General features: G+C 45.6%; 1 protein-coding gene across 1 annotated transcript in view; it reads left to right on the top strand.

Moving 5' to 3' along the window:
- LOC144175068 (cell adhesion molecule Dscam1-like) overlaps positions 1-27,810 on the top strand; it is a 322,844-nt gene that overhangs the window by 144,410 nt on the left and 150,624 nt on the right. The window contains exon 3 of the mRNA XM_077704109.1: positions 2,599-2,760. Coding sequence (XP_077560235.1) covers positions 2,599-2,760 — 162 coding nt within the window. The remainder of the gene's footprint in view (positions 1-2,598; positions 2,761-27,810) is intronic.

Raw genomic sequence — 27,810 nt, 5'->3', positions numbered from 1 at the left:
CACTACATCTGGAGCCGTGCGATTCTTTGTCAACGCGACTTAATAGATGCGCGTAATTTTGGTCAGAACCCTAGGGTAGCTTCACTGCAAAAATGCTGTCATGCTTTAAGACACTCCGCAATTCCCTACCACCAACTAAATTAAATTACTTTAAGCCTTTTGTTCACAATTTGTAGCACTCGAAACGTTACTTAACCGTTTCGGTGGCGAACATCGCAGTACAAAAACAAGCGCTAAATACGTGTATCCGGTCCGGTGCCCGACGAATTCCTGTTTCCGCTGTCAAATGACCGGGGGTCAGTCTGTGCTGCCCGATGACATCTATTGTAATAATTTCGGATAAAAAGCGTAAGCGCCTTCGTCTTCGTCTCCTTCAAGCTCGTTACAGCCCCAGACACTATTTCTTTTTTCTGCTCCAGACGTCGTAATACTCGCGGAACAGATGCCACCACTCCGAAAATGTATGCATCACACGTGTACGCGAGAAAATACTGTTACAGCCCACACGGTATCATTTTTAAAAGTTGACATTATAGTGTAGAGCGCTTTTATGGTTGTCAGCTTCTAGAAACGAGTAAGAGCGCAAAGCAACAAGAGGCGTTATAGAAACAGCAACAATCTTTGCAATACTCGCCACGCTTCAACTGTCCCCGTTGGCAGAGGTACTTTTTAGTCTAGACTCTGAGTAAAGGTATAAAACATTCAGACGGGGTGAAACTTTATGTACGCGGGGAAATCTCGGACGCATACCAATAAGGCAAACCAATTTTAATGTGTTTCATGTAATAGGAAGTTGTAGATATTACTGCACCACGTGTGTTAACTGGCAATAAGGGATTGTAGGTAGGGTAAATTGAAGAATCAGTACTATTACACGAAGGTTTCATTTTTATACGAAGCATAATTTGATAGTAGTATGAATATTTGACGTGATGCGACACATACCTTTTTGTCCGAGGCATTTATTTTGGTATAACTTAGGAAGTGGTTTGCTCGTCGCCATGGCGAAATTGATAGCCGGGCCTTCATAAGTATTTAGGTTTCGCAATACCTATTCAGTGCATAGCTTTTTTATCGTTTCTCACCCTCGTACATTCCTCTCGTTAAAATCGCGCTTTTTACAATGAAAAAGCAAAACACCTCCGTTTATCGATGACGATGGCTGAAACGCGAAGGTTTCTTTTTTAGTGCAAAAATCAAATAGCAAAGTGCCAAAGTCAAAGCCTCAGCAGTTAAAGTACAAGCGTCAGCGATCAAAGTAAAACTCGTCGCTGATTTCAAATCAGTAAAAACACATACGACGGGGAACGAATCCTTCACGAGAAAGCTGAGCGCCCCTCTGCTCCCACCATTGTGGACGTCTGAAGTCCGAACTGCTAAAATCCAAACTAAGTCCAAAGCCAAACCTCATCTGAACTCAGCCAAAGTTTAAAACCAACGCCCGCACAACCAACCCAAAGGAAATGATCCGTGACCTGATTACGATAATGCCACAAACGTCAATTTCATAACAAAAAGTAGCCAGGGTAAATTCCGACCAGGGGAAGTGTTTTTTTCTCGTTTTATGATCATAGTCATTATTCTCCTCATCATCATATTGCAGGCTGACATTCCGCAATGTTGGCTTTCCTCCAGTGGTCTCCTTTTTTATCGTTTAAAATCCCGCGCTGTTCATCAAAACGGAAGTATTTACCCGGAACGCATGTTTTAGTCTATGTAATCCTCCAGTGCAAAATAGTGGTGTATTACGCGTGAACAAGAGGAGGTCCATAAGTGCTCCGGGAGCATTCATACTCTCGAAGTTACCACTCGCAAAACCATGCGTCACATTTAGGTGAATGCTGCGACCTTAATTATTTTTTCTGTGGCTCCAGCAAGCGGCTCGCGTCCTATCAATAAAAAAATCGCCTTTGATTGCTCTTTTGACGAAATCGGGGCTCACACGAACTATGTGAGGTGTGTATTCAATCTCACTCGAGCGCCGCACTCCTCGAACCGTGCTGCAGGTTTGTTAAAAGCGAATGAGAAGCCAGTATTTCTTTTGACAAGAGCAACTGACCCCAGTTCTCGGAAGCAATAATGGCGTCTCATAATCTTTTACTGTTGATTCTATCGCCAATGTGTCACAGAAAGAGCAGGGTTACGCTCTCGCTCCTGCCATGGTAACGCTTACCTACCGATCTAGGGGGATTTTACACATTCCGTTTTACGTTCCATTTCTCCTCTTTTGGGGCACGCGCATCGTCGTGATGATGGCGCATCATTGCGTGTGTCTTGGAGCTGAACGTGCAACACATGGTACAATGAGACGAAATAGACGTCGCGCATAATGATAATTTTCCATGTAGTGAAATGCGGTTCTCACGGGAAAACGTGATGACGTTCTCGCGTTTCCCATCGTTGACGTGAACGCGCCACAATTGTTATCCCGGACATAACTTAGACCGTTTGTCCCCTTTGCGGAGCAGTGGGTGGTCGTGGCGAGAGTGCACAACTGCGACTTGCAACTGGCCGTACAACACAGGTTGTGGTGAAACGTTCATATTGGGAACCACGAAGTAGCCCTTCCATTTATTTCTTAATATTTGTCCCACGCAGTGCTGGACTCCAACTACGAGATGCGGTTGTCGGACCGACAGGTGATCGCCGGCAACTCGGTGCTCCTGCAGTGCCCCATTCCGGAACACCTGAGAGACCACGTGTTCGTGACGTCGTGGCAGCGTGTTGACGGATACGTCATAACTAGGAACTCCAATGGAGGTGAGCCTCTTCAACTCTATCTCTCTCTTTCTTGAAACTATATGTAGAAGACAAAAGTGAGTGGACAAAAGTGAGTTCTAAACATACAAGCGCTATGAATAATGTCGGTGAGGTATTATCCCATCATTTTTGTTTTTGGTAAGTACAACGTAGCCAATTTACGCGTGAAGTTGGCTCAGCACCGATGCGAGAAAATCTCAACCTTTCAAACACGAAAATGTAATGATAGCACCGTAGAAACATCTTGAAAGTTACAACTCGCATATTTCCATGTAGTAAGGCGCAAGTTCGTTATTCTCATCATCACCCAAGTAATCGTCGTCGACGTATTTCAATGTTCGCTGTCTAGAATGTGTTGCTAATTCACATTGCGCCCACTGCGGTGGCTAAGACGGCATCGGGAGAGGTGCTGCGGAGCCCAACATCTCCAGTCAAAATTCTGCTTCTGAGTGAGAAAAATAAAATATTATTGAGTACAACACTTAAGCGCACGCATTATGAACTCCAATGTCTCAGAACCACAGCCGTCCGCTCGAAGCGTTTCATAGCCTTTCAAAGCGTTTCATAGTATAAGTTATGCACACTAAACGATTATTTCCAACTCATTCCCGCCACAGAGGGATGACCTATCTTTGAATATGAGAAAAACTATTCCGATGAGAGCTCAGTGCTTCTTATGACCTGTGAATGAATTTGCAATAACGTCCTATTGAAATCCGCTCAGTGCTCCTTTACGCTTTGCTCTGCGAGTTGCGCAGCGGCTGTTGCGCGTCTGTGCTAGGACAGCGAGAAGCGTTTGAAAGCGTCGTTTTTGCCCCTTAAACTTTCACACTAATGGTATGAGGCTTCATGGTACGCAGAATGTTATTTTCTGTCTCGGCACTAATATCTCCTAGGCATTAACAGGAAATCTTGTGGTATTGTCAATGCAAACCGGCTTCAGCGAACGTGCCTTCGTGTTCCTAGAAGGTCCGTTCCTTTTCTACATGGTGTGGCTTAGCATCTCATTCAAAATTAGTCTGTGGGTAACAAAGCCGTAAGTATTGTTTCTAATGCCTTACGTAAATTCGCGTCGTTATTATAAAATACAGCTGATAAACAGTTGATACAAAACTTAAGCACAATAAAAAGTTGGGGATGTTTGTTTTGATACATAATAAAAAATGGCGCGAAAGTTGCTATTAGTAGGTCGTCCTGTGTATTTTCTATTCTTCATACCCATACACTGTCACAGCTTTTCTTTATAGTGATTTATGGTGACAAAAATGTTGAAAAGCTTCGTGCAAACTAAACAACAACATAAAATGTTGCTCTTATGAAAACAGGAGCTTCAAAAAAGAACGTTGCAATCCAGGCCAAGGAAGAATCGAACGCGTCTAGCTGCAATGGCGGCCGCCATAGCGGCATGCCACTGCCGCGACAAGTTTTCCACTAATAAATAGTATGGATATACACTTCTATAAAATATTTCGGAACGTCAAAAAATACAGGTGTAGTTTTCGTTTGTAGGAAAAGTACGAACATTGAAAAAAGGTGATCTCGCTTGGGACCTTGAAAAATCCGAGAGATTCGTTTCCTTAAAACTAAAAAATATAATTGTTATATGACAACATAACAAAAGCCCCAGCCCAGTTGCAACTTTCAAAACCTATGCGTGGTTTCATGTTAGGGCATTGATTTACATCAAAGCGCCAAGACAGACATTCATATGTATCCACGCCTGAATACGTCCTCGTTACAGCAAGGTCAATGTATAGCTGTGCAGAGGACAAAGCCTTTCACACATATAGATTGAAGTATACCTGCAGAGGTTTCTGGGCGCGATTCTCCACTAGTCTATTGTGTAGCTAATGTGCACATTTCAAAACTGAGAACGCTTTTTCTCAAGTGCACCCAAAAAACCGGAACCTCCTGTACACGACAGGCGCGGGACTGAATGGTTGGCTAAAGCAAAGCATGTGCCACCACGTGGACGGATGGAAGTGCTCATAAACTCCCAAACTCCATCTTTATACAAATTAGCGTAGAAGGCTCTGTATTCTGCGACGTTATACACAAGTTTTCGAACGCCCAGCGAAAGTCGCAACACCAGAGAAATCGGTTGGAAGTTTGATGTGCCTTCTTTTTCAGTCTTATCCTAGTTAAAACGACAAAAACATGTTTTTTCCCCGAGGTGTTCAATGTTTCTTTTAACGGCTTACATCTCTAGTATATGCTACTATAAAAATCTATACCGTGTACACGACAGCACCTCTACACCTCGTTTTTCTGCAAAAAAAGTTAAATAAATGCAGTCTTCACGCTACTTTTAACTACTTTGGACGACATAAAATTCTTTGCGAGATTGTGGAGTATTTACACACACGGGAAGCGCATGCTTCTAAGTGTTTTTAAATTTCCTTCCTGAAGAGTTTGAAGAGAAGCTGGTTGGCAGACTAGTTTCTGTCGGCTCCTTAATCATCTAGCACGCCTCACTTTCTTTCATGTGGAGTCACCGATGGTGGAGTGAGACCATGATACCTCTCCTCACTAGAAGCAGTGGTGACTACTTCCATACCACGTCCAACATACGGGCTACATTTAATTATGAGTAGCGTGGTTGCAGTCCCGTTCCTCTGCTTCCGCCCATGACTGCCTCTACTAGGAGCGGGATTTCTGTTTTGCTGACTCTTTGCTTCCTCTTGTTAGTGAGAGGAAGCGGTTCCTCTCCCAATCAGTGAAGAGCTAGTCATCATGAAGATTACAATGATGGTGTTAACACCGCTGCGCACATTCTAGCAATAGCGAACGTGGGAACTGACCACTTCCGCATGCGTCCAAGCATAATGCACCGTTTCTTCAGCATAATAAACCATGTTTGCGATCCTCTTATGTTATCTAAAGTTACACGGGTGCCACGTCTGCAGGTACCCGCGCTCTGATATACTATTATGGGCAATTATTTGCAGACCACGGGAGCGGCAATTCGAGCAAACTTGTCCATTCTGTGGCAGCTTGGCAGCTATTGTTTTGGGTTCTACCCCGCATATTTACTTGCCTTAAACAACCACTTACATGGAGACAACAGTTGCTTGGCTGTGAGGCGTATAAATGTTCTAGAACTGGCTTTTGGGGTTACTAAACCGCTACCCTTTAGTGTACAAGCTACTCTGGAATTAAACACAAACACTTATACGCTTTGCACACTTTGAGGTCGTCCTTTTTATTCTCGCGTCGGGTCACAAAAAGCCCTTTTTAGTCTGGATGAGCGGCCATCCAGTCTCGCCTTCTTTGTCCTGTCCCAGCCAGTTTTTTAATCAATACGCGCTTTTCCTGACATGCACGGATAGACCAAAGCAGTTGCCAATACACAGAATGTTTTCTATCTGACTTATGAGGGTGTGAAGCAGACAGTACCGGCGCGTCAATACCCGCAAACTCAATGCCTTCACAAGCGGTTACGGTGGGTCTTCACGCCTGCACGGAATAGGCACAGTTAGAGCTAGTGTGCGAGAGCTAGCCAGCCTTCCGTGCCAGAAGGAAACTATTTAGTCCCAACGACACGCGTGCGGTCCGGCTAGAAATGTCTGAACGATTCAGGGGAAACATGTGAAACCTATGAACTCAGCGTACTAACCACGTTCATATATATGAACAACATGCTGCTGAGAGACGCAAGACGCGGTATAACTAAAGGGGCTCACATATCGCTCATTGAAAACATGCCGATGCAGGCATCAAGGCACCGTTTACAACAAACACTGGTGGTTAAGACAGATTTTATTACGGGAAACTGTCCATTGTTTCCATTCTGCGAATTTTTGTTCTGTCAAAAAAAAATTGACAGTAAGCCATTTATTTCTCCGGGCTCCGATGACGTGCGCGGCTGCTCGGCTCCGGCTCCTCAAAGACGGCAGTACTCGTAAACCCTGGGCGAAACCTCGAGGCTCCACGTATTTTTGAAGGATGACGCGTTCCGTTGCGGGACGCGTTCGTGTGTGGGGGTTCGTTTGTTCGTAGGGCTGCTTGCGTGCTTGCTTGTTTGCTTATAGGCCGACGCTGGCGAATGTGGCGTGCGCGGAGCAGAAAATTTAACGTGGTGTAGAAAATGAACGCAAGCAACTAAGTTGATAAGAAAAACGAGCAAAATTAGATTTGCATGTCATTCGAACCCACGACCTCAGGAATGCGAAACGAGCATGCACACTGAACGCCGCTACAGCTCGAATGATCTGAATGGCTAACGGTTGATCTAGGATATCCGTTTGTAAATGTTAGGGATATGTACTTAGGCATACCAGAGAAAATTAACCTCTCAATAATATCGATCCTAGAAGAGTTTCTTGAAGAAACAATTAAAAAATAAATTAGCCAATCAGTGAAGTATGTTCCTTATCACTGTTTTCCACTTAGCGATGAGATCACGGTATGTTCCGGTGTGACGACAATACCGCTATCACGCGGCATCCACTAAAGGCTGCAAACGTACAGCGGTGTTCCAACAGATGGGGCTCGAGCTGTGCGAAAGCCGATATCGGCCGCCCTGAATTAGGCCTTACGTTACAGTTTGTGGTCAATCTCAAGTGGCGGCCATCCACAGCGGCGTCTGCCGGGTGACGAACGAAATGGGGATAGTGGCACGAGCTAGGTGAGAATATGGCCGAGAGAGGACGACTGAGTTAGGGGGAGGCTGGAGCTGGCTAGGGCCGAACGTCTGCGATGGGTCTCCTATTAAAGATGTGCTTTCCTCTGCCCTCAGTGTCGTTCTTTGGAACAGCGGATGGGTGCTAGAACTCCTGTTGTCCAATCTCAATACTTCCGGTATCATTGGCTTCGCCCACAAAGAGACTGACTTTTCTGGACCACACGTACCTTTAAGTCTCGACATAGCCCAAGCCAAGGTTCTCTGCCATAGTAACTGAGAGAAGAAAAGGATGCAAAAGAAAAATGATGATGATGATGGTTTTGAGAGGAAATATTTCGCAATATGACCCTACTGCTTTAGCTTTCACACCTTATTCCAAGTTTTTAGGTGTCCCAACAATTTTTAAGAGTACGGTCTTGACTGACATTCCACGCCCCGACTCGACTCGCTTTCTTTTCCCATTCCTGCGCTGTTTTTAAATTTCATTCTACGCTTTGCCACCGCCCTCAATGCCTTCATGAGATCAAATCGAACATGGTATAGACCTTATGCAAAAGTGCCGCCATCTACCGGAAGAAAAACGAAACGAGCCCGCGACGCCATGTTGGGGGATGGCGGTCGCGGAATTGCTTGTTACGGAGCGTGTGAGGAGCTTTCTGGGCTTGGCGATCCTTATATATTCAGATTTAAGCGCAGCAAAATGAGCGGCGAGTGATCTGTGGAACTTTCGCTGTTACCCCCATTTGTTTAGCGACTTCGTAAATACGCATTATGCATCGCAAAAGCAGTCACGGGTGCACCGGCAGGGAAGCTTTTGGAAGCTGTCGCGTGTCCTCTCCTTTTCTTTTTTTTTTGCTTTGAGAACGAAAACATTGAAAGTACAGCCGTGTTGGTTCGCATTATGCGGGTTTCTCAGGAGGCCATTCCTGAAACGCTTCGAGCCGATGCGGGCTGCCCTGAGGTTGAAATGGGGGAAGGACTCCGCGATATACGTAGTTATATACGCTAAGGATCCTCTGGGACGCAGAGGAAACCTGCAAAAAAAAAATATCGTAATAAAATAAAGTGCATACCTGGCATTTTTTAACAGCGGAGTTTTTATAGCTGACCGTAATGTGTAGCTCGTAACGCGTGTGGCGTGTAACCCGTGAAATATTGCCAATAAATTACCAACAAATGACCAATGAATAATTAAATTACCAATAAATTGCCGAGCGCTGGTGAGCGCATTTCTCGCGGCAACAGCCGGGCGTCCCCAGCATGCGCAAAGGCTTTAGCAAAAAAAAAAAAAAAAACTGCGAAAACCATGAGGAGCAAGAAAATGCCGAGCGCTCGTGAGCGCGCGCCGCGCGGCGACCGCTGAATGTCCCCTGCTCGCGCCCTAGACAACAAAACTGGGTGCAGAATACCGCTTAGAAACGACCGCTCTAAAAATGTGGTCTTGAGAAAATAGGCTGCGGTCGAACAGCAGGTGATGAGCGGTAAATGACCGATACATGGGTTACTACGTACGTTACTTGCGCTATTCTTGGCGCTACGTGAAGGTTGCAACTCTCGCGGATCCCTTATTTCCTGTAACGTTTGGCAAACGAAAGAATGCGCAGTACTTCCATAAAAGACCACCGAACGTCCAGAATAAAAAGAAACACGAGCGCGCAAAGCACGAACGGCAGGCAAAACTCATCCCACACGATGAAGTACGAGCTGACCGATGCAGTGCGCCTTAACTACAAGCAGGCAGTAGTTCTCGGCGGCAAATACAGGGCTAGAAAATAGCTCACTTTGGGACCTTTTTAGTCCTGCGCATATTATTCGTTTCGTTACTATGCATGCGATCTAGCTATAATATTACTGCGCGAAGGGAAGTCGACACCCGCAAGCGAGTTCACGCAGCGCTCGAATCATGCTTCCGTTGCAAAGTAAAAAAAGATGTGTACGCTATTTCTGTTGTCGTCCTCGTATCATCTTTGTGCATAGAAAGCGTCACGGCAGTATTTAAGCATCTTGGACAACGATAAATGCCGACGTGCGCGTCGCTAACCCCTGGCTATCATGTATACTGCGGTATCCGGAGATGCGCGGAATCCCCCAACATGGCGGAAGCGCACGCGGTTCCCGCAAGAGGGCGCCAGTTTGTGCATAAGGTCTATTTTATTCCAATTTTTGTTCTTTCAGAACACTCGAGTGTTCCCAGCGAAGTACCCGTTCTGCGCTACATTTCCTATACATTTATGATTTTTTGCCTCGAGCAGAAGACCTGAAATACCGGAGCAGTACGTTCAAGCACTCAAAGTGCCTCGATGCATGAAGGCCCATCGGAGCAGCCTCAATTAGGAATTTGAAAATACCGCGCAGTCCCTAAATGAACGCGGGAAAAGAGATGGCGGGCCGACGGTAATTCCGCTCACGGAAGTGTTCAAACCCAGACTTAGGCAGGGATGATTTGCATTTCAAATGAGTTCAGTAAGTGCTAGCCAACAAGTGTTATGGACGAGTTTGTGGCAGGGCCTTCCGGTTAGATTTGAACAGCTGCTTTTACACGCGACTTTGATGAAGTTTTATGAAAAAGTATCGTTATAGATTTAGGCTTGTGCTTGCTTTCGGGTCTACTGGTACAGGTTCAGACGTAAATGTTCACTGCCCAATGACTGTACGTTGTGCTACGCGTTGATAGGGGATTTACATAAACTACCCCGCATGTCAGCCACGGTAAGAATAATTTTCAATGGCGTCTTTCGAGAACGCAAGGCTACGGTGGTCAAGTAGCTTTTAGGCGCCCAGTTTTGAAATTATTTCGTCTAAGTGTGGCAGCCTCACCCGGCTATTTTGCCAACAAACCACCTGTGTATCCTGGGTTCTTAAACAGAGCTAAAACGCTGCCAATGCGGCTTTTTTCATTATATTAATCGATTAGCTACGGGGTAGCAAATTCATATAACCTTACTCAACGTCAGCTTTGCGTGTTAAAATCAAGGAGTAAGGCTGTCTGAAGCAATTAAACAGCTTCCTTTTTTGGCTAGCAGAATAAATTCAAAATTTCTTAATACTGCAGAGCAGTTGGTGGTACCCTCGGTAAAGTTTTTTGTCTCCGCGGTCAGTGAAAAACACGTATTTCTACAAATCGCATCGAGGTATCCAGAGGAATATTCGAATGAAGATCATGGCTTGGCACTACAATTTGAAGGTAAGGCTTTTAGAAACCAGCTAACGACCGATTCACTCACACTTCGATAACCTCAGATACAAACTGAGGAGGGTGAACTCTTATTTGCCAACACTGATTCTAGTTAAGATTGCTCTGCCTTCAATAGGTGCAACGCTTATTCACCCGCTCCTCACGTGCTGAGTTCGCACAGATACATCAAATTCACCCTTTTTGTTTTTTTACCATCTTATATTGGTGCACAGTTGCTGCCGATGTTTTTTGCAATATGTTAAATCTGTGTTAACTCACCGAGGGTACCCCACAGTCACTTACTTTGGGAGCCTTGTCTGTAGTGTTTTTATATATGTGTGTTTTATACACGCTTCAATAAACTCCTTCTTCTTCTTAAACGGGATTGGCCCATTGTGACAGCTACCGCATGAAGTTCAAAAATGTTATTGCTCCTGACAAGTAGTTCACGGATAATGCATCGGCATGGTGGCACAACAGTTTGTGGGTGAATGTTTTGGGATTGCCATCGATGATGGCAGGGAAACGTTCACGGATGCGCGAAGCACGGGACGCGGAACTATCTATTGAAGAGGAGAGCTTTGATTTTGCTCCTCAACAGGCCAAATGGAGTGGCATTAGTGAGTAGCTGGATGACCGGTACTGTTCTTAATGTTTTGACTACTTCTTGTGGCTCTGCGCTAACGTAACCTCCAGCTTCATGTGACGATCAGTTTATCAGTAGCGAAGAAAAAAACCGTGTGTTTGTAAGGATGCACATTGCCAAGGGTGCCGTCGTTTATTGGGTAATTCCTTCAAAAAACGTTCAGATAGGATGATAACAAGCTGTCAGCCCCTTTTATTTTACGTCATTCGGTAAAATATGTTGTTTTTAAAGAGAAATGTTGGTAGTTAACGAACGACGACCTTTGTGTAGCCATGATGTAGCATCAACTTTACAAGTACATATGACAAGAATTGGCTCTTCCGAAGTTGACCATATTCAGAATTCTCACGTTTTAGCACAACTAGGGAACTTTCAGGTATGACTTCTTGTACCACACGAAAAATAGGGATGCATCGCCTGCGGCGGTTTTTGAGATCATCAGCTGTCGCCAGAAGAATGTGCACGTTGCGTTTTTTTTTCATTCCTAGCTACTTTGCACCCAGCTACAATCATTTATAGGTTTTTAAGAGTGGTAACTATTGTTCGTGAAAAAATGCGATTGGTGAGGGGCTCGAGCGCGGAATTTTAGCTGCCGGAATACACATGGTGCTGTGAATTTTACTTTTGATTACCCGTTGCGCATACACAATCTTTTCATGCGTTGGCGCATCTATTGCTGTATTTACCTTACCATCACTTCCCAACATGACGAATAAAACAAAATTCAGGCCAATCCACCATGTGAATGTGGTTGGAAAGCAAAGGTGTAAACGGCACCCACAACAAACCCATGCGGCGTCGCCTAAATTTCCTGGCGTCACTCTACAAATAGTGAAACTAGAGAGAAGCGAAATGCACTTAACCACACCCTTTATTACTTAAAAGATATATTATTGGTAAGAGTAAATCAATGCATCATGCATGAAGGGTGGTTGGTTGAGTTTGTTTGTGTAGTACATGAGTGGAAAATCTTTTTTTATAAAATTAAAGGAAGCTCAAACCTGGTGTTAGACGATCTCAGTTCTTCGTTTCTGCCGCTGCGGACGGAGGTGACGAGATCGGCGGCAGAGATGGTGGAGGAGGAGGCCGATTAGGAAAGGAGGAGAAAATGCTTTTATTCAGATTTCTTAACAGCCCAGAGTACGGCCCAGGCGAGTCATTCATTCTTCACTGGAGCCCATATGCACTCCTCACCGCCGGTTCTCTGTCCACCAGCTGAAGCTGGGTATGCAGAGAGGGGCTGGACAGCAGCATCTCCCATTGTTCTTGTCGGGTAGTTGACGGAAAGAGAGGAGGGCGATCAGGGCTAAAGTCGCACACCCCGATTCTGTGGCGTGGCGGAGTATTCATACTTCTTAGTAAAATTTACATTCAGCGTCGTAGCGATTCGGTTGCATTAAGTGAAGGCACGTCGGGTGCGGGAAGGATCCGGATTGTATGGGCCGAAGGGTAGTTTGTTGTTCTCTGGAAAGGTCAGGGAAATGCGAAGGTATGGTCTGTCTCTGAAGGCGATAATGCTGTGTTATGTCCCTGAACGAGACAAGCGGATGACTGTCCTCGTGCAGCTCCATAGCCCGGGGGGTGAATGCGTAGGCTTGTTGATGGGCATGTTCAGTGCCCTCCATTGAACCATGAGCGGGTGTCCAGATAAGCTGTGTTTTCTAGCACAAGCAAAACAGGTCGGGACACCCAACCCGACTAGTAATTTCGGTAGGCATCGGGAATCGGTGACTGCCTTCCGAATTATTGTTGAGTGAAAGCCGAGAAAGCAATGGCTGCCTCTTCTGAAGATCGGCTTTGCGTCGGCGGGAAGAAAACGGAGATGAGCGTCTCGAAGGGTGAGACAGCGGAACCTAGTCACCCTGTTGTGCTACCTCGGGGCTACACCACCAGGCGACACAAGCGTAGACACCGAAACACTTTGGCATCTCAGCTTAGTGATTCCAATTTATACCGTTTTTTACTTTAGTAAGCTTGAGAATTGCGAGAAAGCTGGGGGAACTTTGATAATCGGTATATTTCAGAACCAGTTGCTCCTGTGACCTTTTGTAATACCTCTTAAAACAGAACCGCATTGGTATTCACCAATTTAGAAAACGGAGTCATATTCGTGGCAAGCCGTGCGCAAAAGGTAGCGTTTCTATAGTGGCTAGATGCCTGTATGTCGTCTCTATATATTTTTTTTCCCGCCGTGCCAACCAATTTAAAACGTATCTTTGCCGCGCGCTCATTTAATTCCGTCGGGTCCGGATTATCCAGCAGGTGTTGTCGAAAAAGTTAATCAAGCCGTGCGAAGAAAGCGCGCAATGGACACGAAGCAGCGTCAAAACAGGCCCAAAACAATTGTTGCTAAAGCAGATGTCAATGCCGCCCCGCCGACACGCCCGCCGGTGCGAGCCGTCACCAGCGTTCCGGGAACGCAGGGTAATAGCGCCGTATCGCCACGTATCGCCAAACTGTGCTCCGTGAGTGAAAAATTCCCTGCCTATCCCCACCCGGGTTAGGAGTTTCTTGTCCCGCAGGCCATGAAAGAACCGTTTGCAGGTGCAGTTAGAAAGCTTTGCTTTAATTAAACAAACACCTTATAAATCGAAAGTGACGCTGCTGTAAGACGGGCACAGAAAATGCCACGCGACCTATTTCAACACGAGTAGCAGTTGACTTCAAGACGTGGTACTCGTGGACCCCTACGCACCAAGATGGAACGTCCTCTCAGACTTTCAAGCCTGTACGCCAAGCGAATTGGTCTGGGAAGTATGTTTCAGTCGGTCGACCTCGCCAACTAGCCTTTATTAGTATATATGCATTCGAAGCAAACCGTGCAGTCAGCCCACCTAGCGTACAATCTTGCTTTCTGTTGATGTCTACCCGCGTCTTGGTGCGCTTCCCCGACACCGCTTCGTAGTCAAAGAGAAACTGTTCCCGTTGAAAAACAGCTTCCAAATACACTTACAAGTTCATCGTTGTTTCAACCACCCTTAGCCCGTGCACTTTCCGCTGGTTACGTCATAGTGCACTGTATTAAGCGCCTACAAACTTGAACATTACTACGATTAAATTCGAATTTGATTTCTCTTTATTCGTTTTGCAGTGCTCAATAGCAAACGTTAATCAAAGACACGCAGAGTGTGGGCTTCACAGTGCATTGCTGTCCTCTGAACATCTGCAGGAACAAAGTAGACAGATGCGCGCCAAACACGTTCATCCATTAGCGGCAGTTTCCTTCTAACCCTAAAAATATCTCACGCTTTGCCAAGACCACCGCCATTCCCTTTTCCTTTTCGCAAACAACGTCAAGAGAGAACAACGGCGACGTCGGCCTAGTAAACGGCCACCTGGCTCCCAGACAACAGCGGTGCACATTCCTCTAGTAAAGGCGTTCCACCGTCCGCTTCGCACACACACTGCGCTATCAGCCGCTGCATGTAAGGGGAGCAAGTATTGATCCCTCCGGCGGTGCCCTTATCTTGAAAAGGTGCTTTCGTCAAATGACTCCATTCGAAACTTTTTTGGTGCGCCTTCTGAAATCTTGTTTAGATAATGTTGTCTGCCGTTTTTCCGTTTGTATGTGCTTGTTGCGCATGTCTTCATGGCGGATAATCATCGACAAGAATCCACCGGATGTAGAAGACCTCCACTTTTCTTCTTTGTGTTGGAAGAAAATTTGGAGTAGCAATAGGCCCTTGGATTACCGTTCAATATACTTTGCAGCGCAATGTTTTGCTCGAAAGACTGCAACATTTGAAAGCTTTTAGTTGTGAAAACACAATTGTGTAACTATGAGCGAGAAGTGATATACGGTACGAAATAGGCAGTGCGGACCATCTGGAGGAATGACCATTCATCATAGGACAAGCCTGCTCTAAACAGTGTTTTTCTAGGTCTACCCTATCAGAGGGAAAGGACGCTCCGACTCGCTCGATAAGTAGCTCAAATTTCATAGCGGTGTAAATAAGTAAATACCAGTTGATATTTCACAAACAAGACACGCGCGCGCTGCGGAGGGAGATGTTGTAACTAACTTTAAGTGTTCCGCAGTGGCCAAAGTGGGCCTTCTTCGACGCGTTCTTCCGTAATGAAACATGAAGCGATAAGACCATGAGGGACCCTCTTCGTACGATAAGCGGTATGTGTTGCAGAGCTCCGGCGTTCAACGGGCGAGAAGAAGTCGATAATGCTCTCCAGTGACACTATGTAGGCTTCCCTTCGGGCCGATAAGGGTATGAACACAAACGCGAGGGGCTCTGCTCTGCACACATGTATATAGCTTTACAACATTGGGTAACCTTGACGCCGTGATTTGACCGAGTTGCGTGCAGAGGGAAAGTTGTAGCAAAATGTATTGCGCAGTTAGTAATATGTATCCGCTGAAGATACACGTTCGTCAAGCACAGAAGGAGCGACGCGGGTATTTGACGACTGCCCGTTATAGATGCGAGCTGTTGAAAAAACAAAACAAAAAAGAAATATGAAAAACAGTTTTTTTTCTCAACCAGGATAGTATTGAAATAAGAGAAACACGGCTTCTCCGGAAAAGTTTGTTGGCATGCGACCAATCTGTAGTGAGGAGAATGCTTTCTAAAATCGATGCCTTCACGTGAAATTGTGAGCAGATTTTGGGAGCGCAAGCTCTTCTGGAACTTTTGTAACGCCGCTTGTAGCAATTATATTCCCTTCAGTATCAACGAAAAAATTAATCAGGCACTTAACTCTCGTAAGGTATTTGAAGGCGAAAACCAGCGATTATCGAAGACTTCTTTAGTGCTGCATCGTGTTTTCAGAGCCGTAACGTTCACCTGTCATGCTCCACACATACGGTTAATTTTTGCTCCATCCTGGCAGGGAACCGCGTTACGGCTGCAGTGACCTCACTTGGCTGTGGCTCTTGGAGACCTGGGTTAACATCGCAATCGAACTCAAATAGGTTTCTGTGTATATTTTTTAAATATTTTCTTTTTACATCAGCCATAATTTGGTTTCATTCGTTTAGCCGCTAGCAACTACGGCCACTTTGCGCGTTTACAGGATATCTAGGATTTCTCCTTAAGAAGTATGTCGAATATTTTATAGATCTTTGCGGAATCGTCCTTTTTCCATTTTTATATAATTTTCTGAAAAACTCATAAACAAACCTGTTTCTCTCACACCCTCAACATTTCGTGAAAACGTATATCTCTAGTATGCACGTTAGGCCTAATGACACGCTTAGGGTCCTGATGCTGCCGTCTCCGGTAGCCATTGGAAAAGTGCGGATTGTGATCATCGTTTCTCAAGGGTGGGTATCGATGACTTCGGTAGGCCTTACACCGAATCGTTAGCTACAGCCCCGACGCATCACTGACAGTTGCGGCTTGAATTCTAGCCAAGTGATAAATGCCCTCGTAGGCACAGGGCACTTGACAACTCTTTATTAAGTAGAATGTCTGCAGTGGCCGCGCGCGTTGCTAGAGAGGCTGCTAGGGCTTGTATCAATAAACCGATCGATTGATCTATCGATCGATCGATCGATCGATCGATCAATCAATCAATCAATCAATCAATCAATCAATCAATCAATCAATCAATCAATCAATCAATCAATCAATCAATCAATCAATCACTTGCCGCGCAAGCACCAGGAGGGCAGGAGGGTCGACCATAATAAACCTCTTCCCGTAATGTGAATCTAGTCTACATTCAGTGAAACTATAGGAAATGGTTACGTTCACTCGGACTAGCACATACCCAAACTGATGTAATGGACAAAGTTGGGATAAGGAGTTATGTGCGCTACTTTCGCACACTATTCCCCGGTTGGCGCAGCTGTCATTTCGATTTTTATAGTGCAGTTGTATGGGCAATAAAAGCGTGCCAATTCCACACAGCACATGGGGGCTTGTACAGCCTTGTTCAGCAATCCACCCCCGCAGAAATAATGGGGCACTTAAGGCGACACTGAAGTAAATTTTTCAAGCTTTTGTTTTTGCTTGCATAGCGTAGACTTCCTTAAATAAACACTTTTATCATCGTTTATTCGGTCGGTGAGGCCCTATTTATAAAGCCTGAAAGAACAAAAACTTCTATGCGTGGTTTGCAACTGCCGCACCAACTAAATCAGTGACGTCTGTACGAGGTGCTTTTCTGATTAAACGATGACCAAGCTTAGAATTCAAACCATGTTTGGTTTCTGTTATGTTAACCAACATGCTCCCCATCCGACGTTATCGTTGGCTGGGCATTCTTGATGTCTGAGTAATCGGCATGCCGTTCTTCTCCCATGTTGTGAGCTGTGAAATGCGTCCGATAAGATGGCCAGTGTGGCTTGGTATCATTGCAAAAATTATCCGAGGCGTACGCAGTGGATCAACGCCCTCCCTGTCACTGGAGACACCTAAATACAATGCGCTTTCCCTCCCTTTTGGAGATTGCCTGACTCGTGTCTGTATCGTAAGAGGTGTGTTTGCACGAGGCCAAGAGTCAGCTAATTTGTGACTATTTCGGGAGGCAGCTAATTCGGCAAGCAGTCTGTGCTTATGGCAACACTATGCCAACGAGAACGGGCCACCTTGTTAGTGTCAGTCTGCACCCTTTCTGCGCACTCGCTACTGGATGAATGACCCTGCCAGCACGAAAATGGTGAATTCAATATCGACAACATTTCCCAAAAACAAACAAATGAATTTCAAAAAACCTCGCTACCAGAGATTTCAACTGCCGAATTGCAAAAAAACGGGCCTAATGCTCCAGACCCCTTGACCATAAACCAGCGCTCTCAGGCGTCAAAATATAAAGTATATGCTTTTTAGCATTCCCAGCAGCTTAGATAAGTATTTCTGGAATACCCCTCGTACAGTAAGCCTCCCGCAAATTCCCACAAATACTTTCAACTCCAGCGGCAGCATTCCTTAGGCAGAAAAGCGTTCGCAAATGTGTGGTCGTGGTGGTGGCACTGCGCTAGTTCAGCCAGCGCAAAAAGTGCTTCCCTAACCTTCAATTTACCCTGCAATAATTTTTAAGTTGAGTTTATGCTTTAGCACCCATATTAACTTCACCGACTCTTCTCGCGCTTTTAATTAGCCTTACATGTTTCTACGAGCATACCAGTCAGCGAAGCGTCTCATGAGCGCTAGTGTGGAGCTATTTGGACTTAGTTTGATGCAGTCTTCAAACTAACAAACTAAAGGCACATTCTTCCAATCACAAACGTGTCGTGGCTTAGTTGCAACTCAGCAAACAAATTTGGGCGACCCTCTGGTGGCTGACCGAATAAATTTTGAGCTCAGTAATCCTGTAGTAGGGTTCAAATCATACAGGAAGTAATCGCACTGGCCACCGAAATTCTTCTACTGACATTTTGGCACCACTCCTGAAAGGCAGATTTGACCACGTGAAGCACACAGCCATCTTTCTTCGACTGAACTCACTTGGAACCTAGTACTCTGTCCCAGACCTCACCAATAGACAAGCCATCCTCAAGGTCGGTGACCACGCCACAGATCTTTTCTCTCTGGGCAGGCGCGGCACACCTCGTGAGGCAGCCCTATCACCCCTGATTGTTAACGTCGCCCTCCTCGGCCTTCCTTCTCTCATAAACCACATAGGGGGATAGAGAAATACCTGTATGCGGACGAAATTACAATTACGGCAGCAGACGTAATGAGCCGCAACGCCCAATCGTGTAGTCTTAGTTGCTCGGCCAAGAATTCTTAACTGCTGCTGGTCTCCCCCCGAAAAAATCAGCCGCCTGGATCTCCGATGATCAGCATCCACATAGATGGCCATACCATCAACACTTTTAAGCAGATCAAGATCATTGGCATGACTTTTCAAGCAAGTCGCATATTCTCCACTGTAATCAACGAGCTGAAACACCCTAAAGAACGAGTAACCCACATGATGATATGCATTTCCTCGTAAACGCGAGGTATGAGGGAAGCCGACTTGCTTCCACTAGTCCAAGAATTTATCGTATCCCGGATCACCTACTCTAAGCGTACGCTCTTCTGTCTGCGGCAGAACTCGAGAAAGTAGACCCAACACTCCTTAAAGCTAACAAGTAAGCGATGGGACTCCCAGAAAGCACCTCCACAAACCGACTCTTCAAGCTTGGCATCCACAACACCACAGACGAATTAATCGAGGCCCCCCTCTCAAGCCAAAAATGCCACTGGAAGCCACAGACGCGGGAAGAGCCATTCTCTCCCGCCTGGAACTTTGCGTCCGACTTGAACATTCACCTCCTGACCTTAAAAGCACCCTACACACAATCCGTCAATGCCCCACTGTTCCCCTCTACCGCAAAACGTGCGCTCTGTGCACCACGGGGCCAGACGAGAGGCCACAGCAAGAGCAATTTCGAGGCAATACGGAAACAAATCCGACACTGCCCACACGGAAGGTGTGACACACCCCGAGATTCAAGCCACGACTGTTCTTGTACTATAAAAAAACAACACCACACCAGTCTCACTATACCAAACTACAACTCGCTGCAAGGGGAGGAAGCGGTCATCGCCCTCGCCGTGAGTCCAACCACAGCTACTGCCATCATCACCGACTCGCAGTAGGTGGGCTGAAATTTCACCAACGGATCAATTCACCGTACAACCCTCAAGAATCTTGCACAACACCCCCAAACGGTTCCATCAACATCATCTGGGCCCACGCTCATCGCAACGTTACGGGCAACGAGACCGCCCATCCCGTGGCTCGAGAGCGATCCCACCGAGCCTCCGTTGCCGACAGGGAGCTTGGGCGCATGTACCCAAAGGTCAGGTACCAAGAATTCTCACAACACTACCGACAACATTACCTGCTGACAACTATCAGCAAAAACATTACCCCCCAGCACCCAAACAATTCCCGAGAAAGCTGGAGTGACTCCTCCGCCCACTTCAAACGAACACTTTATCTTACCCCACCTAAAGTCACATTTTGGTTCCTGCCTGTTTCCTCAGTAGTGCCACTTCTGTGAGGCCCCCTGGAAACTCAATCACATTGTGGTAGGCTGCGAATAATCCCCAATCCGCACGCACCCATGAGCTTTGGAAGAGAGCCTTGGCCAGCTCCACCTTTGAGGATCAGCGTCAGCTGGTCGAGGGCGCGGCCTGAGTTCAAGGTGTCCTGGACTAAGGAAACCACTTAGCAGACTCCATTTTATTTTTTCCCTCAATTAAGAAAGCGTACTCTCTCTCTCTCTCTCTCTCTCTCTCTCTCTCTCTCTCTCTCTCTCTCTCTCTCTCTCTCTCTCTCTCTCTCTCTCTCTCTCTCTCTCTCTCTCTCTCTCTCGGCGAGCCGTGCAGTAGCACAGCGAAGCAAAGCCACCTGGAGTGAGAGTATACAAAATTTAATATTAATTCGGCAATGACATGTTCAGAGAAGAACAGCACTTTATAATTGATATTTCTTCTGAACAAAGTCGTGTTAATGTCCCGGGAGTGGTAGAAACATGTCCTAGGGACTCCCGACTACAATTTGTTGTAGTAATCCCACAATTCTTACATCACTTCACAGTCGGTTTAAGTCAGATTACGTACGCTGTAGGCGAAATCATTATGCTCTTGGAATTGATGAGTCGACCGTGCGTATCTTACGCAAGCCCTCATCTTCCGTTCCCGGTTCCTCCGAGTAGGTATATGTGATCGCAATCGGATACGTTAACGTTGCTGCCGAATAGAAATTGCTCCCGACAGCAAGTGTCCTCTTGTTAGGCCAACTCCACTGATCCGGCACGCAACCAGATCAAAGGCAATTCGAAATTTCATAGTGAGAAGCTACAACTCTATTTTATGGCATACTGGTGCAACCAGCATATCACGCGAAAGACGAACGATGTACTAAGAACTCTATTGATACAGTGAAGTGACCTAGCAGCCCGACTAATTGACTTTCTACTGCATATGGCAAAGAGAAGGGCAGAAGTGTGGGAAACGTGCGAGAGGACTATAATGGACCCAGACCGTAGCAAATGGAGGAACGCACACAACATAGGCACTAGTGAATGATTAGGGCAAGAGTTCGCAGAACTAGGCATTACCACCTGTCAAGGAGGAAAAACACCGAGGGCCTTGCGTCCCGTGTCGCCCGATGTTTGCATGGCATGGAAACATCGCTGTTTCATGCAGGGGTGCGCCAGAACGCAGACACAGTACACAGTACTATCTTCATGCTGAGCCGCCATTTTCAAGCGAGGGCACAGTGCGTGATTGATACCCTAACGAGCACTTCAAGACTCACATAGAGGGGAAGTCATTCGGCGCGTCTTGTGCAGACAACCGGTGGCGAAAGCGACGCAGAGGCGCAGCCACGTACGATGTATTCCGCGTGCTTCCCTAGAACATACTCATGCCTAAAGTGCCGGCAAGACCAAGTTGGTACCGAGTGGATAATTTCTTGTAGCGTCTCTCGACATAGACAGTTGAGTCGGCCTCGGCCGCGCTACAAGATGCGTGAGCGAAGCGGCGTCGCACCGACTAAATGAAATCAGGTTAATGACTCTGCGCTGTATTGGGGCTGTTTAAAATGTGTGGTAAGACACCGCATTTCCACGAACCTGAGCAGGTAGCCAATTTAAAACAACGTCGTGAAGCGTCCTGGTAGCCTGACTGCGCAGGGAATTTTTTTCCTTGTCTAGTTGTTTCTGTGCAAAAAGGCGAGATGTTGAAGTTCTGTGCAACTGTAAACGCATTCACTTCGACTGCTGCGATAAAATTGCAATGCTAGAGCGGTATACACGGATCGCACCAGATCAACAAAGTTAAAGTTATTTCAATGATTACAAAAGTTGTTAGGCTGACGCAAGAGGGGAGCGCCGAAGGACAGGAAAACTCAAGCGCTGTTGGTCACGTCGACCATTTTGAGCTTTCTTAAACGTCTGCCAGGGCATCCATCATGTATCCCCATGCCGGCGCTCAATTATGACCGCTGTGCCCGTTGTCGTAATTATACGATGCAGCACCCTATTAGCAAACACTCTTATTATTGTGGTTTTTGACGCGGTGATAATTGCTTGTCACATCCTGCTTCCGGAAATGTGATGGACTGTGACACGACTTAGTTTTTGTAACAATGACTTTATATACAAATATAGATACGAAGCCGCATAGAGTGATTGCAGATGTTCTTTAGTAAAAAAGAACGTAGCTTCACGCCCACAGAAAAAATATACGCCTTCAGAAATTCTGAGAGTCAAGAGTCAGCGTGTTTCGCCAGGGAAGTAAATACAATCGAGGGGTATTGCTAGCGACGTTGCTGAGTGCTGACGAGCTTTATGCTTCAAAGGTTGGCGAAAGGGTGGTGGTTTCATTTGTGCAGTGCTTAAAGGGAACGGGATTCGAGCAACGGTTGGGGGTAGGGGGGGTTCTCGAGGGAAGTCGTTGGTGGGCCGCATTACTGCTTTGCATTGAAGGGGGCAGCAGCTTTCTGTGTTTGATGTTTTCGAAAACCAATACCAGAAGAGGGTTGATCACTCCTGAAGGTAATTAGTGCACATGCCTCCTTGCATACAGTTCTGTAGCGTTTGCAATTGTAGAGCCGCAATTGAAAAATATTTGGCACTCGTTTCACGTTGTCTAACATTGCCATAAACTCCGCGTAGTGTTGATTGATTGAGTAATTGATTGTAGGGTTTAATGCGCCGACACAACGCAGGCGATGAGGCGCGCCGTAGTGGAGAGCTCCGGATTAATTTGGACCACATGGGTACCTTTAACGTGCACCGAAATCTCGTACAAATGGGAGTTTTTGCTTTTCGCCTCCATCAGAAAAGCGGCCGCCGTGGCTGGGAATCGAACCCGCGTCCTCGTGCTCTGCTGCACAACCGCTTAGCCTCTGAGCAACCGCGGCGGGTCCGCGTAATGTTCCCTATGAATTTGTAGCCATGCCGGTCTGCAAGTGTTTGAGCGAAAATTCGGCGCAGGCAATTGGGCGCCTTACTTGTAGGAATGCCAAAGCATTATAGTGCGAGTGAAACGCCTTCGCGCTATCTTACTACGTGTGGTACATCCACTGTGACCTATCTGGGGCTGTGAATGTGGTTTCGCGGTTTAACCGTGTTTTAAATTGAGCACTTCTGAGGTATCACATTAGCGCTGTGGGAATACAACCCGTTCCATTTCCGACCCAAACCTGACCTCAATTACCCGGTTTGACCAGAGTTTTGATAGAAGAAGATGGCAGCAGTACAGAATTCTTCAGCTCAGCAGCCGAGCCCGGCCTGCCGCTGACGCCACCGAAGTCTCTCCTCCTCTACGTGGTTCTACTTATGCCCAGCCGGTACCCAACAACGGAGGCACGCGCTTGATATTTTGAATGTTTAATTTGTGTGACACTGCGCGTGCTTGGTGTATATTTATAGTCGTATTTTTGTCATGAAGGACACTGCTGGCTACTCTTGCAATAGAATGTACAAGCCTACTGGGTTAAACGTTTTCGTACAACAGTCTACTCTCGCTAATGCAACCCAGCCAGGACCACTAAAATTTGGCCAAATTTAGTTATAAGTAGAGCTTGCCGAAGTAAAAATAACTAGCCGTATACCCTAACGGAACATCAAACATGATCAAATCAGCAGGTAAAGAGGCACTTCCTAGGTCTAATTGATGCGGGTAAAACATTTCCTACTATTGTACTAAGGAGAGGTGGGTAGCACAAGATATCATTGCCCTCAGACCAAACGACTGCTTCGTCATCGTGAAAAACATTGGTGCCGCATTGTTGAGATTGCGTTCTCTTGGTGTTTTCATTGCTGCCATCCCATACCTTTGAAATTTTAACGTCCCAATTTTTTCCTAAAATGGACTGCTGCGCTGGTCTACGGCAACACCGCCTGATCGCATTTACGGCACCGCCGCGACCCAAGGTACCACGTTGCGGATCGGCTTCGTAAAAAATTCAGCTTAAAACATTCATTTTCGAGAGTGCTGGCGACTCGAGCCGCCGGACATCGTTGTGCTCTTTTCTTGTTTTCTTATGTTAAACATTCCGGACCTGGCAAATCGCCCAGAAAACCTGCAAGCTCTATTTTACAATTTATGAAGGGTTGTAAAGTGCCTTTCGATCCCGGCTCTTTCCGCTGCATCAAGGGTTAGTAATTTCGTGCACAGCAAACAATAATTTCTATAGGACAGGAAGACAATAGAGCTGAAGTTCATTCTGAATCTGTCATTTTGACAAGCCTAGTCATAGCTAGCTCACAAATGTGGCGGGAATAATTAAAACATCCCGATTCGCGAAATTTAACTGCCTTTCGTTCTTGTAGCGCAAAGTGGTGTTCGGTTAAATTTATAAACCTTTACTAAAACGCGCGCATGCAAAGGAGACTCTATATATTACTTCCATAAACGAAATATAGGGTTAACGAAGAGGTTATGTTTTGCACTGGTAGTACGATTCATACTAGAATGTGTGAAAGTAGTTGTGCTCTGAAATAAAGGATGCTAGAGATTAGTGACTGCGACTTAAAGTAGTCCAACTAATAACAAAGCCATGTGAATAAGTTTTACAGTGTATGCAATAATACGGACAATAAACAAATTGAAATGAGCCGTGATGTACGGGAAACTCCAGAAATCATTTCCAGCATCGGTGATGTTTTGTTTTACCATACTGTTACGTGTCGACAGGACAGATATGAGGCGAACCGTCGTAGAGGAGAAGCCGTTTATTTAAGCTATGTACATGGTGACCAGCGCAGAGTCCGCGCAGGCTGCGCGCCTCACAGAGCTTCCTCGTCTTCAGAGGCTGTGAACGCAGAGCTACGCGCCATGGAACTCATCATTGTCGTCTCGTGACAATATCTTTTCATCATATAAAACTGCTTTGCATGGGCCACAAGAAATTTATTAATAGATTGCACAGTACCTTTATAGTGGTTGCCACTGGACTGCACCCCCAACCTCCTCAAAACAAGATTGATCATTGTTATTGTTTTGTTTTTGTTTTGTTTATTTTTCTTACTTCATGTGATAACATCACATGGAGTAAAAACAATAGACCAGAATGTTTTACGGATGAGCTCATATGAAGTTCCCAGCATTAATAGTTAAGTCATCTATGAGGCGTTTTCTTTTCAGGTTACTGGGCAAAGTTTAGAGCCGCCGAACTCACTTCCTGGCGCAGTTTCTTTTCGTCTTGTTCTTTACATTGCAGGCTGATTTTCTGGGTGTAATTTACAGGAACGTGCGTCTTAAGTGTTTCTTCCTCTTTTTTCTGAGACAAGTTGATTCTTGTGATTGACGCCACTCGCGACGGGGTGAAAAAATTCAATATTTTTATTGTGTTTTTGGGCTGTAATCTCACCTCTGTTCGACGCCTTTATCCACGCAGATCGTGTCATATCCTTACCTTACCTGTCAAAGTGTCCATACTCACAAAAGTGCGCTTCACTGCAGTACACAGTTCATCAAGTATATTTCCCTACTTTACACACAAGCACTCAGAAGAAAATTTTATTGTACGATTTCTGAATGCTTGCAACACAGATTTGTGACAATAGACTGGCCAAAATTACTGGCCAAAGAACAAGTTACTATCCTCCATAAAGTAGGCATCAATACAATTAGCAAATGCATGCCCGAATATACTTTTTCCGGGGAAATGTAAGCAGTCATATGAAAAGAAGAAGCCCTGGGGCCTTTTATTTTTTGTAAAATTTTGACTGTGTACGAGCCCAGCCGCGTGTGCGGGCGTTTATGCGTCTGTATGCGTGCGTACGCGTGTGCCCGCGTGTGCCCGCGTGCGCATGCGTGCGCGTGTGTTTTTGTGTGTATGCATGTGCATGTGTATTCGTGCGTGTGCATGTGCGCGTACGTGCGTCTGTGTGTGTGTGTGTTTGTGTGTGTGCGTGCGTGCGTGTGTGTTCGTGTTCGTGTACGCTGAAAGAAAATGTCTTTGCTTTAGCGTGTTGCTTTAATGCTTTAACCGCATCAGATTCCTCCAGAACTTCCGAAAATGTAATTTTAATTCTGGCAGCGATGGTGGTCGTTGTGTATGATGGAAGTGAGCATACACGTTAATAGAAAATGTAGCCAATAAAAAGGCACATCTATGTCTTGAAATACTGTATTATTCCACATTACCAGGATTTGAACGGCCTGGAACCATCCTCAACCAATGTGGATGCAATCAGCATGCTTCGATGATGCTAGGCTCCGCATAGCAGATATATCTCCTTTTCATTATCAACTACCAATTTTGCTATTGCTCATTGTTACAGAGACAAGTTTTCTGTATCAGCGCTGTTTTTTTTTCCGCGCATTGAGCGCGCTGCCACTCAAGTTACCCGCTCGTTGCCTGTACTGCATGACACCTAGGGCTACAAAGTATCCATGGAATCTTAAAAGGCGTACCTGATGTGTACGGTATCAGTGCTGCATTATCTATATGGTTGCTATTTCTTATCGTCATGCTGCCATGGCTACTATTCATGTCTACAATTATGACAATATATCTTCGCTGTGGCTATTTATGGTTATAACGTATGGATATATTCTATAACTCTTCACTGTATTGTACTATGAGCCGGGTTATTGGCCTTATAAGAAAAATTTAGATTATCAGTTCAAAGCTGCGAATACGACCATAATGTTAATGGCTAGCTCTCTCAGGTAGGAAGTGCATCACACGAACATTGGATAGGGGCAGACATATGTGCCGAGGAGAGCGGCTGCAAATATTTGCTACACAATATCCATCAATTCCATAGGTTTCAGCAAAACTTTCAAGTTATTACTTAGAAGCGCTTCCGGGTGTTCACTGTGTTTCTCATCTGCAAGTAAAAATATGGCTTCGTAAAATGCTTAAGAGTGCTAATTATGCAAAAACGCAAGGAAATGATAAGGACAGACACAAGGAATGGCTTCGCACGCCTAGCCTGCTGCTTTTGTCGTCGTACAAATTTATATTGCCCAACATTCTTCTTCTTTTGACGATTTTCATATACCAACTAGACCACTTTCAAGCTTTTCTAAGTTTATTTATCTTTACAAGATTTTATGCATACCAGGCCCCATATTTATATGTTTCGAATTTTCAGAGTAGGTTAGCCTATCAATTACAGTCTTTTTTTCCTGAGCATTTTGTCTTCGAACCCAACCTAAATATGCAGTAAAATCAATTTCAAAAAAGTGGCCGGGTATCTGTTCCTTCGTTGAAAATGTCGACAAAATACGACAGTCGACTGGTGTTTCTTGCAAGTAAATGCCTCCCTTTTCTTTCCCGCTCCCCCCTCATGCTCTTCCTGTCCGCTCTCGTTCCTCCCAAGATAACACGCTAGGGGTTTGCTCAAGTGAATTTAAATTTATCATGTTCCACTGCTTAGCTTTGGGTGCCTCGATGCCAGCGCTGCCGTACAGCACGCACGTGAATCAAGGCCCCCTACTGCAATGCCTATAGAACCGTATTGCCCTACTCCACGAGCGTTCCAAGCGGAACGTAGAACCTATTTAGTGGAACCGTTCGTTGCTGTGGCTGCTTGATTTTTAAACGCCGCCAGGGAGCGCGGGTAATAGGAGGTGACGATTTTCTGCAGTTCATGTGTTATTTCTTTTGTTATCGCAAAAGCCAAACCAAAATGTTTGTTATAAGCGTTGTTTCGATATAAGCGACAACTCGAGAAAAGCTTAATCA

The sequence above is a fragment of the Haemaphysalis longicornis genome, unplaced genomic scaffold (genome assembly GCF_048455015.1).
Source record: "Haemaphysalis longicornis isolate Haplotype H1 unplaced genomic scaffold, Haemaphysalis longicornis Haplotype H1 scaffold_3, whole genome shotgun sequence".
Classification (NCBI taxonomy): Eukaryota; Metazoa; Arthropoda; class Arachnida; order Ixodida; family Ixodidae; genus Haemaphysalis; species Haemaphysalis longicornis.
The sequence above is the reverse complement of the archived record's forward strand: the minus strand, read 5'-3'. Positions and strand labels throughout refer to the sequence as shown.